At 43.9% G+C, this 15779-nt stretch overlaps 1 protein-coding gene and 2 long non-coding RNA genes across 4 annotated transcripts in view; 2 read left to right on the forward strand and 1 right to left on the reverse strand.

The window, feature by feature from the left end:
* The window catches only part of stab1 (stabilin 1), a 168508-nt gene that overhangs the window by 151753 nt on the left and 976 nt on the right, over positions 1–15779 (forward strand). The window contains exons 62-69 of the mRNA XM_042304863.1: positions 1734–1867; positions 2362–2527; positions 6703–6809; positions 7002–7121; positions 7613–7765; positions 8002–8115; positions 8477–8629; positions 15274–15372. Coding sequence (XP_042160797.1) covers positions 1734–1867; positions 2362–2527; positions 6703–6809; positions 7002–7121; positions 7613–7765; positions 8002–8115; positions 8477–8629; positions 15274–15372 — 1046 coding nt within the window. The remainder of the gene's footprint in view (positions 1–1733; positions 1868–2361; positions 2528–6702; positions 6810–7001; positions 7122–7612; positions 7766–8001; positions 8116–8476; positions 8630–15273; positions 15373–15779) is intronic.
* On the forward strand, positions 2534–3493 carry LOC121847610. Of its 2 annotated transcripts, XR_006084453.1 has the most exons (3): positions 2534–2762; positions 2857–2944; positions 3231–3493. It is a non-coding gene; the product is annotated as an uncharacterized LOC121847610 (long non-coding RNA). The 2 variants fall into 2 exon arrangements; XR_006084454.1 differs by lacking the exons at positions 2534–2762; positions 2857–2944 and adding an exon at positions 3125–3181.
* Positions 4867–5184, reverse strand: LOC121847611. Its single transcript, XR_006084455.1, has 2 exons — positions 5121–5184; positions 4867–5043 (listed from the first exon to the last, which is right to left on the reverse strand). It is a non-coding gene; the product is annotated as an uncharacterized LOC121847611 (long non-coding RNA).

The raw sequence follows: 15779 nt of genomic DNA on the forward strand, positions 1-15779 counted from the left end.
CAAGGTGTGTGATAGATCGTTGGTGATGTGGACACCAAGGAACTTGCTCCACTACAGCCCCGTTGATGTTAATGGGGGCTAGTTCGGCCCGCCTTTTCCTGTAGTCCACAATCAGCCTTTTGGTCTTGCTCACGTTGAGGGAGAAGTTGTCCTGGCACCACACTGTCAGTTCTCTGACCTCCTCCCTATAGGATGTCTCATCGTTGTCAGTGATCAGGCCTGCCCCTGTTGTGTCATCAGCAAACTTAATGATAGTGTTGGAGTCGTGTTTGGCCACGCAGTCGTGGGTGAACAGGGATTACAGGAGGGGACTGAGTACGCATCCCCGAGGGGCACCAGTGTTGAGGATAAGTGTGGCAGACGTGTTGTTGCCTATCCTTAGCATCTGGGGGCGGCCCGTCAGGAAGTCCAGGATCCAGTTGCAGAGGGAGGTGTTTAGTCCCAGGGTCCTTAGCTTAGTGATGAGCTTCCTGGGCACTATGGTGTTGAACTCTGAGCTGTAGTCAATGAACAGCATTCTCACATAGGTGTTCCTTTTGTCCAGATGGGAAAGGGCAGTGTGGAGTGCGATTCAGATTGCGTCATCTGTGGATCTGTTGGGGCGGTATGCGAATTGGAGTGGCTCTAGGGTATCCGGGAGGATGCTGTTGATGTGAACCATGACCAGCCTTTCAAATCACTTTATGGCTACCGACGTGAGTGCTATGGGGCGATAATCATTTAGGCAGGTTACTTTCGCTTCCTTGGGCACAGGGACGATGGTGGTCTGCTTGAAACATGTAGGTATTACAGACTCAGTCAGGGAGTGGTTGAAAATGTCAGCGAAGACACTGTAGCAGCAACATTATGTACAAAATAAGTTACAAACAACACAAAAAAATTAAATAAAAAGTAGCACACTTCGGTGACGGGTCGTCAGATTGATCTTCCCAATTGTGTCAGGTTATTTATACATATTAAAGGAGAAGAGGACCAGAGGAGGAGAAGAGGACTCAGCAAGATGACGTAGATGCAAATCAGCAGTAGTAGTTCAATGTCAACAACAACTAAGAGCATTGAAGCGTGAGGCCAAACTTCTCTGAAGTTTTGGTCCAGTAGTTACTACGTCGTATCAACGTGACGCTAATACCTGCACACGCGCAGATACTCTGTGTGACTGCGTGTTTAATCAACACCAACCCCTCTTTTAAGCTACTGCTACTCTCTGTTTATCATATATGCATAGTGACTGTAACTATACATTCATGTACATACTACCTCAATTGGCCCGACCAACCAGTGCTCCTGCACATTGTCTAACCGGGCTATCTGCATTGTGTCCCACCACCCGCCAACCCCTCTTTATACACTGCTGCTACTCTCTGTTCATCATATATGCAGTCACTTTAACCATATCTACATGTAAATACTACCTCAATCAGCCTGACTAACCGGTGTCTGTATGTAGCCTCGCTACTTTTATAGCCTCTCTACTGTATATAGCCTGTCTTTTTACTGTTGATTTATTTCTTTACCTACCTATTGTTCACCTAATGCCTTTTTTGCACTATTGGTTAGAGCCTGTAAGTAAGCATTTCACTGTAAGGTCTACTACACCTGTTGTATTCAGCGCACGTGACAAATAAACTTTGGTTTGATTTGATCTGCGGTGCTGCTCATGGCAACATTCTACCTTTAAAGTGATAGTTATTTCCATCTTTATTAAGAGACCGTTTGTTCCTTTGTGTCGTCAGGTAACACTGCCGGAGTTTTCCACCTGCGTTCCAGTGCAGGGAAGTACCAGCTGAACTACACAGATGCTGAGCTAGCCTGTCAAGCTGAGGGGGCTACGCTCGCCACCTTCTCTCAGATGGCTGATGCACAACAGGTCAGAGGTCATCCTTTAAAAGGAAAATCTGGGATTCGAAACAACAAAGCAGTCACCCTGACACTTTTCATCAAAAGCTAAATATCATTACTTTAAAAAGTCCATACATTGATGTGCCAATCACAGACTGCCCATTTAACTCAGCAAAATTATACTCTTGATTTAAAGTGTTACCAACTATTTGGTCAGTGGCAGTAGTTTGAAGTTGAACCAGGACATCATTAACTCTCAGCTACATGATACCGGTGATTGAAAGTGATAGTTCACTATTTAGAAGTTTTACAGTGGTAGTGTCCCAATTCTCCCCCTGTGCACTTGCACACTCCTGGTCAGTGGAAACTCCCAGGCTCCAGCCAATGCTTTTAAATCCGTGACGACCAGGAAGTGTACAAGTGCAGTTTTTAAGAGAAGGGCAGAGAATCGGGATGCAACCAGTAACTGTCTGATTGACACTCCACCACTGATGTTGCAGTTCATGTTGTGTCTTTCTCTAGCTGGGAATGCACCGATGTGTTGCTGGATGGATACAAGGGAAGAAAGTGGGCTATCCAACCAGGTTTCCCTCGGTCAATTGTGGTGACAACCATGTTGGTATAGTGCTATACAAAGACCCTGTGGACCCCAGCAGCAAATACGACACCTTCTGTTACAGACTGTCAGGTAACACCATCAGCCAGGGTTGGGCTCCACTTACTGTTACAGACTGTCAGGTAACACCATCAGCCAGGGTTGGGCTCCACTTACTGTTACAGACTGTCAGGTAATACCATCAGCCAGGGTTGGGCTCCACTTACAGACTGTCAGGTAATACCATCAGCCAGGGTTGGGCTCTTACTGTTACAGACTGTCAGGTAATACCATCAGCCAGGGTTGGGCTCCACTTACAGACTGTCAGGTAACACCATCAGCCAGGGTTGGGCTCCACTTACAGACTGTCAGGTAACACCATCAGCCAGGGTTGGGCTCCACAGACTGTCACAGACTGTCAGGTAACACCATCAGCCAGGGTTGGGCTCCACTTACAGACTGTCAGGTAACACCATCAGCCAGGGTTGGGCTCCACTTACAGACTGTCAGGTAACACCATCAGCCAGGGTTGGACTGTCAGGTAATACCATCAGCCAGGGTTGGGCTCCACTACAGACTGTCAGGTAATCACCATCAGCCAGGGTTGGGCTCCACTTACAGACTGTCAGGTAATCAGCCAGGGTTGGGCTCAGCCAGACTGGGTTGCCAGGGTTGGGCTCCACTTACTGTTACAGACTGTCAGGTAATACCATCAGCCAGGGTTGGGCTCCAGTTACAGACTGTCAGGTAACACCATCAGCCAGGGTTGGCTCCACTTACTGTTACAGACTGTCAGGTAATACCATCAGCCAGGGTTGGGCTCCACTTACAGACTGTCAGGTAACACCATCAGCCAGGGTTGGGCTCCACTTACAGACTGTCAGGTAATACCATCAGCCAGGGTTGGGCTCCACTTACAGACTGTCAGGTAATACCATCAGCCAGGGTTGGGCTCCACTTACAGACTGTCAGGTACTTCATCAGCCAGGGTTGGGCTCCACTTAAGACTGTCAGGTAACACCATCAGCCAGGGTTGGGCTCCACTTACTGTCTACAGACTGTCAGGTTGCTGAATACCATCAGCCAGGGTTGGGCTCCAGTTAATAGACTGTCAGGTAAACCATCAGCCAGGGTTGGGCTCCAGCCATACTGTTACAGACTGTCAGGTAATACCATCAGCCAGGGTTGGGCTCCAGTTATAGACTGTCAGGTAACACCATCAGCCAGGGTTGGGCTCCACTTACAGACTGTCAGGTAATACCATCAGCCAGGGTTGGGCTCCAGTTATAGACTGTCAGGTAATACCATCAGCCAGGGTTGGGCTCCACTTACTGTTACAGACTTCATTTAAATTCCAGACATTTCAGGAAGTACTGTACACTGAAATTCCAATTCTCCTCAATTCCAATCAATGTGTCATAAAGCATCTCAGAGTAGGATTGCTGATATAGGATCAGGTCCACTATATCCATATAATAATGAAATTGTGATTAGAAAAGAAAACAGATCCTAGATCAGGTTTATGAATATAGGCCTACCAGCCATACTGTCTCCATTCTCTCTTCATTTCATATCAGTCTTTCAACAACATTTAGATGTGTCCTGTGGTACTGTATATTACAACCCGTCTGTCTCTCTGTAGATGTGTCCTGTGGTCCTGTATATTACAACCCGTCTGTCTCTCTGTAGATGTGTCCTGTGGTCCTGTATATTACAACCCGTCTGTCTCCCTGTAGATGTGTCCTGTATATTACAACCCGTCTGTCTCTCTGTAGATGTGTCCTGTATATTACAACCCGTCTGTCTCTCTGTAGATGTGTCCTGTAGTACTGTATATTACAACCCGTCTGTCTCTCTGTAGATGTGTCCTGTGGTCCTGTATATTACAACCCGTCTGTCTCTCTGTAGATGTGTCCTGTATATTACAACCCGTCTGTCTCTCTGTAGATGTGTCCTGTATATTACAACCCGTCTGTCTCTCTGTAGATGTGTCCTGTGGTCCTGCGTATTACAACCTGTCTGTCTCTCTGTAGATGTGTCCTGTGGTACTGTATATTACAACCCGTCTGTCTCTCTGTAGATGTGTCCTGTGGTACTGTATATTACAACCTGTCTGTCTCTCTGTAGATGTGTCCTGTATATTACAACCCGTCTGTCTCTCTGTAGATGTGTACTGTATATTTCAACCCGTCTGTCTCCCTGTAGATGTGTCCTGTGGTACTGTATATTTCAACCTGTCTGTCTCCCTGTAGATGTGTCCTGTGGTCCTGTGTAATACAACCCGTCTGTCTCCCTGTAGATGTGTCCTGTGGTCCTGTGTATTACAACCTGTCTGTCTCCCTGTAGATGTGTCCTGTATATTACAACCCGTCTGTCTCCCTGTAGATGTGTACTGTATATTACAACCTGTCTGTCTCCCTGTAGATGTGTCCTGTATATTACAACCCGTCTGTCTCTCTGTAGATGTGTCCTGTATATTACAACCTGTCTGTCTCTCTGTAGATGTGTCCTGTATATTACAACCCGTCTGTCTCCCTGTAGATGTGTCCTGTATATTACAACCCGTCTGTCTCTCTGTAGATGTGTCCTGTGGTACTGTATATTACAACCTGTCTGTCTCCCTGTAGATGTGTACTGTATATTACAACCCGTCTGTCTCCTGTAGATGTGTCCTGTATATTACAACCCGTCTGTCTCCCTGTAGATGTGTCCTGTGGTACTGTATATTACAACCTGTCTGTCTCTCTGTAGATGTGTCCTGTTGTACTGTATATTACAACCCGTCTGTCTCCCTGTAGATGTGTACTGTATATTACAACCCGTCTGTCTCCTGTAGATGTGTCCTGTAGATGTGTCCTGTATGTGTACAACAACCCGTCTGTCTCTCTGTAGATGTGTACTGTATATTACAACCCGTCTGTCTCCCTGTAGATGTGTCCTGTGGTCCTGTATATTACAACCCGTCTGTCTCCCTGTAGATGTGTCCTGTGGTACTGTATATTACAACCTGTCTGTCTCCCTGTAGATGTGTACTGTATATTACAACCCGTCTGTCTCTCTGTAGATGTGTACTGTATATTACAACCCGTCTGTCTCCCTGTAGATGTGTCCTGTATATTACAACCCGTCTGTCTCTCTGTAGATGTGTCCTGTATATTACAACCCGTCTGTCTCCCTGTAGATGTGTCCTGTGGTCCTGTATATTACAACCTGTCTGTCTCCCTGTAGATGTGTCCTGTGGTACTGTATATTACAACCCGTCTGTCTCTCTGTAGATGTGTCCTGTGGTACTGTATATTACAACCTGTCTGTCTCCCTGTAGATGTGTCCTGTGGTACTGTATATTACAACCCGTCTGTCTCCCTGTGTGTCCTGTGGTACTGTATATTACAACCCGTCTGTCTCCCTGTAGATGTGTCCTGTGGTACTGTATATTACAACCCGTCTGTCTCTCTGTAGATGTGTCCTGTTGTACTGTATATTACAACCCGTCTGTCTCCTGTAGATGTGTCCTGTGGTCCTGTATATTACAACCCGTCTGTCTCCCTGTAGATGTGTCCTGTGGTCCTGTATATTACAACCTGTCTGTCTCCCTGTAGATGTGTCCTGTGGTCCTGTATATTACAACCTGTCTGTCTCCCTGTAGATGTGTCCTGTGGTCCTGTATATTACAACCTGTCTGTCTCCTGTAGATGTGTCCTGTGGTACTGTATATTACAACCCGTCTGTCTCCCTGTAGATGTGTCCTGTGGTACTGTATATTACAACCCGTCTGTCTCCCTATAGATGTGTCCTGTGGTACTGTATTACAACCCGTCTGTCTCCCTGTAGATGTGTCCTGTGGTCCTGTATATTACAACCCGTCTGTCTCCCTGTAGATGTGTCCTGTGGTATTACAACCCGTCTGTCTCTGTAGATGTGTCCTGTGGTCCTGTATATTACAACCCGTCTGTCTCCCTATAGATGTGTCCTGTATATTACAACCCGTCTGTCTCTCTGTAGATGTGTCCTGTGGTACTGTATATTACAACCCGTCTGTCTCCCTATAGATGTGTCCTGTATATTACAACCCGTCTGTCTCTCTGTAGATGTGTCCTGTGGTACTGTATATTACAACCCGTCTGTCTCCCTATAGATGTGTCCTGTGGTCCTGTATATTACAACCCGTCTGTCTCCCTATAGATGTGTCCTGTATATTACAACCTGTCTGTCTCTCTGTAGATGTGTCCTGTGGTCCTGTATATTACAACCCGTCTGTCTCCCTGTAGATGTGTCCTGTGTGTGTGGAAGTGGGTACGTGGGTAACGGGGACTTCTGTAACGGAGACCTGGCCAGTGTTGTGGCTACCAACTTAAACTACTCTGTATTCTACAATGTAAGTTTGTTGTTTTCATTCAGGACTAATCCTAAATTAAGATCCTCACATGCAACTCAGACTTAATTGTATTCATTCAAATTAAAGTACATTTGCAAACATGTCCGGGTGATATGGATCTCAAGTTAGAATTTGACCCTATTTTTTGAGTGCATATATTGAGCAACAGTAAATTCTCTCTCCTGGTTGTAGATATTGTTGAAGTATGCAGGCTCGTCTACAGAGGGAGAAGTTCTGTTGGACTTTCTGTCCAGCAGTTCATCCTATGCCACTCTGTTTGTGCCACTCAACGCTGGGTTCTCTGAGAATGAGGTGATTTTACATCTCAAATCATGGAACCAAAAAAAATACATTTTTTCTTACTTTTTCCTGTAAATTCATGTATTTTGTGTCATTTAAAAAGGGATAGTTCACCTAAATTACAAAATGCCATGTTGGTTTCTTTACCCAGTGAGAAGTCTATGTACAAGCTATGACAGTAATCCATGCTTTGGTTGAGGTTCCCTGGCACGGTTTTCAAATGCTAACGTTTTAGCATTTGTGGCACAAATCCCATTCAAGTCATTTTTTGCACATCATGTCCAAATCACCTATGTGACTTGTGAGCTTCAAAATCAATGATATATTGATGATTTGGACATTATATCGGTCCCATGACTTGAATGGGATTTGTTCTTACTGGGTAAAGAAACCAGTATGTCATTTTGTAATTTAGGTGAACTATCCCTTTTTTTTAATGTTTATATAATGATGTATAATTTTGTCTTAGTCATTTGATGTATAGTTTTCTTGACTGTATGTAGACGTTATCAGACCGGGATGTGGAGTACCATATCTCCACTAACAACAGCATTACGTTCTATGAGGACCTGAAACACGATGGAGTCATCCCTTCCAGACTGGGATATAACCTCTCAGTGGTCATTTCCCCCAGCAACATCACACAGCAGAACCAGGTGAGTGGACCGGTCTGTTACAAATGTCCAGGAGCTGGTTGTGCAATTCAAACAAGTCTTTACTCCAGATCAACATGTTACGAATAACTTGTAAAATAAATAAAATAGTAATAATAAACAAAACAATTAAGTGTATAATATCATACATTTCTTGAAGCAACAATTAATTTCATGGATGTTTTGATCTGGATGAAGTGATTCTTGATTTTGTGTGTGTGACGGTTGTTTCTCCACAGGAGCCCCAGACGTTCAAGCTAGTGAACCGGAGGCTAGTGTTGACCTGGGACATCCCAGCCTACAATGGAATTATCCATGTCATAGAGGGCCCACTCAGAGCCCCGCCACTACCAGTGAGTTAGTTAAGCAGTTGAGTGAAGTTGTACCCTAGATGCTGATCTTGGATCAGTTTGACATTTTCCTCACTAATGGTTAAGGTTGGGGTAGGTGATCCTAGATCTGTAACTAGGGGAAACTTCAGACCATTATAACAATCCTAATTCATTGCAAATTCCACCCTATTTCAGAGCCACACAAGGAGTCTCTGGTCAACAGTAACACACTGCATTATGGGAGAATAGGGTCTCTTGTCAACAGTAACACACTGCATTATGGGAGAATAGGGTCTCTGGTCAACAGTAGCACACTGCATTATGGGAGAATAGAGTGGCTTTGTCCCTTCTAGTAATTCTATTTCTATGAGTATCATTCCAGGTGCACCATGCCCAGTCATCAGGCCACGCCCACGGGGGCGGGACTGTGGCCACCTCCATCTTGGTCACCTGTCTGATAGTCTGCGTCATCGCTGGCCTCACCTATTACGTCTTCAAACACAAGAATGACGCCTTCCGCTTCCACTACTTCAAGGTAACAAGTCCTTCCAACACTACTATAGACCAGGCCCATTGGGACCACAGGGCTTTGATCAACACTACTATAGACCAGGCCCATTGGGCCCACAGGGATTTGATCATCACTACTATAGACCAGGCCCATTGGGCCCACAGGGCTTTGATCAACACTACTATAGACCAGGCCCATTGGGCCCACAGGGCTTTGATCAACACTACTATAGACCAGGCTTATTGGGCCCACAGGGCTCTGATCAACACTACTATAGACCAGGCCCATTGGGCCCACAGGGCTTTGATCAACACTACTATAGACCAGGCCCATTGGGCCCACAGGGCTTTGATCAACACTACTATAGACCAGGCCCTAAGTTTGCGGACGACACAACAGTGGTAGGCTTGATTACCAACAGGGCGAGACGGCCTACAGGGAGGAGGTGAGGGCCTCGGAGTGTGGTGTCAGGAAAATAACCTCACACTCAACGTCAACAAAACTAAGGAGATGATTGGGCTTCAGAAACAGCAGAGGGAACACCCCCATCCACATCGATGGAACAGTAGTGGAGAGGGTAGCAAGTTTTAAGTTCCTCGGCATACCCATCACAGACAAACTGAATTGGTCCACTCACACAGACAGCATCGTGAGGAAGGCGCAGCAGCGCCTCTTCAACCTCAGGAGGCTGAAGAAATTCGGCTAGCACTCACAAACTTCTACAGATGCACAGGAGCATCCTGGGGGCTGTATCACCGCCTGGTATGGCAACAGGGCTCTCCAGAGGGTAGTGAGGTCTGCAACATCACCGGGGGCAAACTACCTGCCCTCCAGGACACCTAGATGCTACAGGAAGGCCATAAAGATCATCAAGGACATCAACCACCCGAGCCACTGCCTGTTCACCCCGCTGCCATCCAGAAGGCGAGGTCAGTACAGGTGCATCAAAGCTGGGACCGAGAGACTGAAAAACAGCTTCTATCTCAAGGCCATCAGACTGTTAAACAGCCACCACTAACATTGAGGGCTACTGCCAACACACTGTCAATGACACTGACTCTACTCCAGCCACTTTAATCATGGGAATCGATGGGAAATGATGTAAATATATCACTAGCCACTTTAAACAATGCTACCTTATATAATGTTACTTACCCTACATTGTTCATCTCATATGCATACGTTGATACTGTACTCTATATCATCGACTGCATCCTTATGTAATACATGTATCACTAGCCACTTTAACTATGCCACTTGGTTTACATACTTATCTCATATGTATATACTGTACTCGATATCATCTACTGTATCTTGCCTATGCTGCTCTGTACCATCACTCATTCATATATCCTTATGTACATATTCTTTATCCCCTTACACTGTGTATGACAGTAGTTTTTTTGGAATTGTTAGTTAGATTACTTGCTCGTTATTACTGCATTGTCGGAACTAGAAGCACAAGCATTTCGCTACACTCGCATTAACATCTGCTAACCATGTGTATGTGACAAATAAAAATTTGATTTGATTTAATGATTTAATGGCCCATTGGGCCCACAGGGCTTTGATCAACACTACTATAGACCAGGCCCATTGGGCCCACAGGGCTTTGATCAACACTACTATAGACCAGGCCCATTGGGCCCACAGGGCTTTGATCAACACTACTATAGACCAGGCCCATTGGGCCCACAGGGCTTTGATCAACACTACTATAGACCAGTACTACTACTGTTATTCAATAGCGCAGCTTTCAAGTTTGCATTCTCCATTAGCCCACATAATAATTTATTCATTTAGTTTTCCTCAATTTGAAAAAAAACTAACTAACTTTTTTTAGCGGATGAAAACGTATAAATGTAAAATAATGGGGGACCAAATCCACCTGAAGTTGGTTTACGTTTTGACCAGTCACTCAGAGGACTTTCACTGTATTCTCCGTATTGTGTTTTAGTTGTATTGTATTTTACATTTGTGCGACTTGTCTGTCAGCGTGGCACGTTTTGTGGGTGTTTTGTGGACAGGAAAGGGTCAGCTGCTGCTGCTGCTGCAAGAGTAAAAAGCTCATGGGGTTTTTAACAAACACATTTTACACATTTGACATTCACCGAATAACAATAGCCAGAAATCCAGTCTGTCTAAGCCAACACTCCACTCCTTGTCATGCTAAACAATTTTTGTTGCCATGACAAGGAGTAGCAAGGAGGTATGGAGGGGGAAACTGAAAACTAGCTGTTATTGGCAGAGATGTTTGTAACTCTTTCTAATTTGTCTATTAACTCATATATACAGTAAATTATGTCACCATGGAAGGCCAAAATTCCATCCCACCAAAACAGGCTGACATTTCAGTTTTCAAATAGCTTACAATTAAACAGGCATTATCATCATTTTCACAATTTCAAAGTATTTTTCCAACCTCACCGTTGTTTATTAGGTACACCAGCCGATTCACGAAAATGTATTGCTCCTACAGACAGTGAGTCTCGTGGCCGTGGCTTGTTATATAAAGCAGGCAGACAGGCATCAAGACATTCAGTTACTGTTCGGTTGAATGTTAGAATGGACTAAACGAGTGACCTAAGTGAATTTGAGAGTGGTATGATTGTCGATGCCAGGTGCGTCGGATCCAATATCTCAGAACAGCCAGCCTCCTGGGTTTTTCACGTAGGACAGGTTTACAGAGAATGGTGAGACAAACCAAACATCCAGTCAGCGGCAGTCCTGTTGGCGAAAACAGCTCGTTGAGAGGGGTCTACGAAGAATGCCAAGAATCATGCAAGCTAACAGACGGGCCACAAACAGACAAATAACGGAACAGTACAACAGTGGTGTGCAGAACAGCATCTCAGAACACACAGCTCATCGGTCCTTGTCATGGATGGGCTACTGCAGCAGACGACCACACTGGGTTCCTATAAGATAAAGACAAGAAGAAACAGCTCCAGTGGGCACACGATCACCAACACTGGACAAATGAGCAGTGGAAAAACATTGCCTGTGACATGACAGCGAGTTCAGTTTACTTGAGCGGTCTGCGCAGTCCACAAACCTCAACCTTACAGAGCATCTTTGGGATGAGATGGAAAGGGCTGGTCACAGCATGAATATACCGCCGACCAATCTGCAGCAACTGCGAAATGCCGTTGTGTCAGCATGAACCAGCATTCCTTTGGAATGCTTCCGACACCTTGTAGAATACCCCAAATAATTCAGGCTGTTCTGGAGGCAAAGGAGGGTCCAACCCGAAACTAGATGGGTGTACCTAATAAACAGTCTGGTGTGTATACGAAACACAGGGGAATCACATTTTTAACTGTACTGTGCCTTTAAGTGTGACTGGGGACCCCTCCGGGTTTCTCTAGATTTCTTCCTGGCCACTGTGCTCTCACTTCTGCTTGCTCTTTGGGATCGAGGCCAGGTTACTGTAGAGCACTTTGTGACAAATGCTGATGTACAAACCCACTGGACACAAACTGGAAGTCATCAACTGTTGTGATTCTATTTAGGCCCATATAACATTAGGGAAGTCAACTGTTGTGATACTATTTAGGCCCATATAACATTAGGGAAGTCAACTGTTATGATACTATTTAGGCCCATATAACATTAGGGAAGTCATCAACTGATATTGTTTCAATTCAACCCAGGATTCAACTAAAATATAGGCTTAGTGTTTCAGGCTTTGGCAGATTTCAAATATAATCTTCAAGTTAATAATTGGTATATTGGATATACGTCTCTATCTCAACCAAAAATGCATTTAAAGTTTGATTTGATTTAGTCCTATTCGTCAAGTTGAATTTTTGGTTAAGATGGAGACGTGAATCAAACATATCAATTATTCATTTGGATTTTGGATTGGGTTTGTTTTTACAGGGACAGTGCACATTAACGTTTCAGTAAAAGTGCCCGTTTAGCTAGCAGGATAATTTTCAACCGCAGTCCCTGGGCAGGTTATTAAAAACTATTCCAATAACAATACAGACCAATATATTTTTTAGATATTTTACAAATATCAAGATATTTGGATGCATTGACAACTAAACACAATTCAATATCACTTTTGAAATACAGTAAATAGCCTGTTAACTTGTGGAAGTTAAGAAATGATGTTGGATTGACGTCCAATAAGAATAGGATTCAGCCAGTGGCTCAGATGAAACTTCCAAGCATTAGATGCATCTCCTTTAAATTGTTGATATTTGGTTGCGTTGACAACCAAACACAAATCAATATTGCTTTTGTAATACAGTAAATATTTTAACATTAGACTCTCTTACAAACTAATGTAACACTATTTATTTATTCCAACTTAAAACTAATAAATTCATGGCCACATTGTGGTTACTGTAACTATAAATGTCTTATGTAATTATAGATTTGTAAAAATATTTTTTTAAACGTAATTGAACCTTTATTTAACTAGGCGAGTCAGTAGAAAGCGTGCATGTTCAAGATGCCGTGTAAAGGTTGCAGGTCTGTGGAGAGCTTCACTATTGCTGTAATAAATCTGTGCAGAATCTGTGCATGTTCAAGATGCCGTGTAAAGGTTGCAGGTCTGTGGAGAGCTTCACTATTGCTGTAATAAATCTGTGCAGAATCTGTGCATGTTCAAGATGCCGTGTAAAGGTTGCAGGTCTGTGGAGAGCTTCACTATTGCTGTAATAAATCTGTGCAGAATCTGTGCATGTTCAAGATGCCGTGTAAAGGTTGCAGGTCTGTGGAGAGCTTCACTATTGCTGTAATAAATCTGTGCAGAATCTGGAACAGCGCTGATCACTTTTAATGGAATCTCAACTCCAATCCAGGTCATTTGGTTCTGCTATTAGATGGAGCACAGTGATAATAGATTGAGGCATGGATTCAATCAGATCGAGCATTAACAAGCATCCGCATAGCAGATGTTTTGGCGGTGTTGGAGGTTTAACTGCGATATGAGCCGACATATCGGCGGGCGGCTGCTCGTCCCCAACCATTCCCTTTCCTTGTCCCTGCTCCATTAGAAAGGCTACCACATTAGAAATAAAGGCTACCACGTTGGAAATAAAAGCTACCACGTTGGAAACAAAGGCTACCATGTTAGAAATAAAGGATACCACGTTAGAAATAAAGGCTACCACGTTAGAAATAAAGGCTACCACGTTAGAAATAAAGGTTACCACGTTGGAAATAAAGGCTACCACGTTAGAAATAAAGGCTACCATGTTAGAAATAAAGGCTACCACGTTAGAAATAAAGGCACCCTCGTTAGAAATAATGGCTAGGCTACCATGTTAGAAACAAAGGCTACCACATTAGAAATAAAGGCTACCACATTGTAAATAACGGCTACCACGTTAGAAATAAAGGCTACCATGTTAGAAATAAAGGCTACCTCGTTAGAAATAACGGCTAGGTTACCACGTGAGAAATAAAGGCTACCACGTTGGAAATAAAGGCTACCTCGTTAGAAATAAAGGCTACCTCGTTGGAAATAAAGGCTACCTCGTTGGAAATAAAGGCTACCACGTTACAAATAAAGGCTACCATGTTGGAAATAAAGGCTACCACATCACAAATAAAGGCTACCTCATTAGAAATAAAGGCTACCACGTTACAAATAAAGGCTACCTTGTTAGAAATAAAGACTAGCATGTTAGAAATAAAGGCTACCACGTTAGAAATAAAGGCTACCACGTTAAGAATAAAGGCTACCTCGTTAGAAATAACGGCTAGGCTACCACGTTGGAAATAAAGGCTACCACGTTAGAAATAAAGGCTAGGCTACCACATTAGAAATAAAGGCTACCACGTTAGAAATAAAGGCTACCACGTTAGAATTAAAGACTACCACATTAGAAATAAAGGCTACCACGCTAGAAATAAAGGCTACCTCGTTAGAAATAACGGCTAGGTTACCACGTTGGAAATAAAGGCTACCACGTTAGAAATAAAGGCTACCACATTAGAAATAAAGGCTAGGCTACCATGTTAGAATTAAAGGCTACCACGTTAGAAATAAAGGGTAACACATAAAAAATAAAGGCTAGGCTACCACGTTAGAAATAAAGGCTACCTCGTTAGAAATAACGGCTAGGCTACCATGTTAGAAATAAAGGCTACCTCCTTATTTGGCTCATCGTGCTCTAGCAACTCCTTGTGGCGGGTCGTGGGCCTGCAGGCTGACCTCGGTCGTCAGTTGAACAGTGTTTCTTCTGACACATTGGTGCGGCTGGCTTCTGGGGTAAGTGGGCGGGTGTTAAGAAGCACGGTTTGGCGGGTCATGTTCCGGAGAACACATGACTCGACCTTCGCCTCCCGAGCCAGTTGGGGACTTGCAGCGATGAGACAAGGTCATAATGGGGGAGAAAAAGGGGGTAAAAAATAAATAATAAAAAAATAAATGAAAGCACAGTGATAAATCAAATGTATTTATATAGCCCTTCTTACATCAGCTGATATCTCAAAGTGCTGTACAGAAACCCAGTCTAAAACCCCAAACAGCAAGCAATGCAGGTGTAGAAGCACCTGTAAAAGCACACATTGAGAATTTGCCTGTCTCTGAGTGGGTGAATCAAGGTCACCCACATTTCCACGTTGAAATGACACGGTATGCCCAGATAAAAGGGGTTTTCTAAAAACAGATTTGATTGACTGACATGTCTTGTCTCCCATGGTGACAGAATGAAGAGGGGGATAAGCCTGCTCTGGTGTCTATTCCCAACCCGCTCTACAGCGGTTACAGGGCCTTCAACCAACCCTTTGGTATCAATGAACAATGTGTAAGTCGCAATAATGATGTGTTATATCTCAATAATGTTACTGATCAATGTACAAGTGTCAATGTTATATCTCAATAACACAACTGATCAATATGTAAGGCCAGGATTCAATCTGATCCCGCCTGTCAACAACGCTATATTTAAAGGTAATTACTGATTGAGGCACGTAGTGTGGATGCAGTCTGTGAAATGTGGGAACATTGCCTTTATAAGCTGCGTTGTCAACAACCCGAAATCAGATTCAATGTTGACCTAAGTCAATTTTATATCTCAAACACGCTTTATTTTAACCACATTGGATTTACTCTTAAATCCAAACTTCTGCCTTCTGTGCTCTTGAGCCAAAAGGGGTCCCCTGAATGGACAGAAATACTGTTCAGAAATAACCTCAGGAGTAATCATCTAGC

Source organism: Oncorhynchus tshawytscha, linkage group LG02 (assembly GCF_018296145.1).
Source record: "Oncorhynchus tshawytscha isolate Ot180627B linkage group LG02, Otsh_v2.0, whole genome shotgun sequence".
NCBI classification, from domain to species: Eukaryota; Metazoa; Chordata; class Actinopteri; order Salmoniformes; family Salmonidae; genus Oncorhynchus; species Oncorhynchus tshawytscha.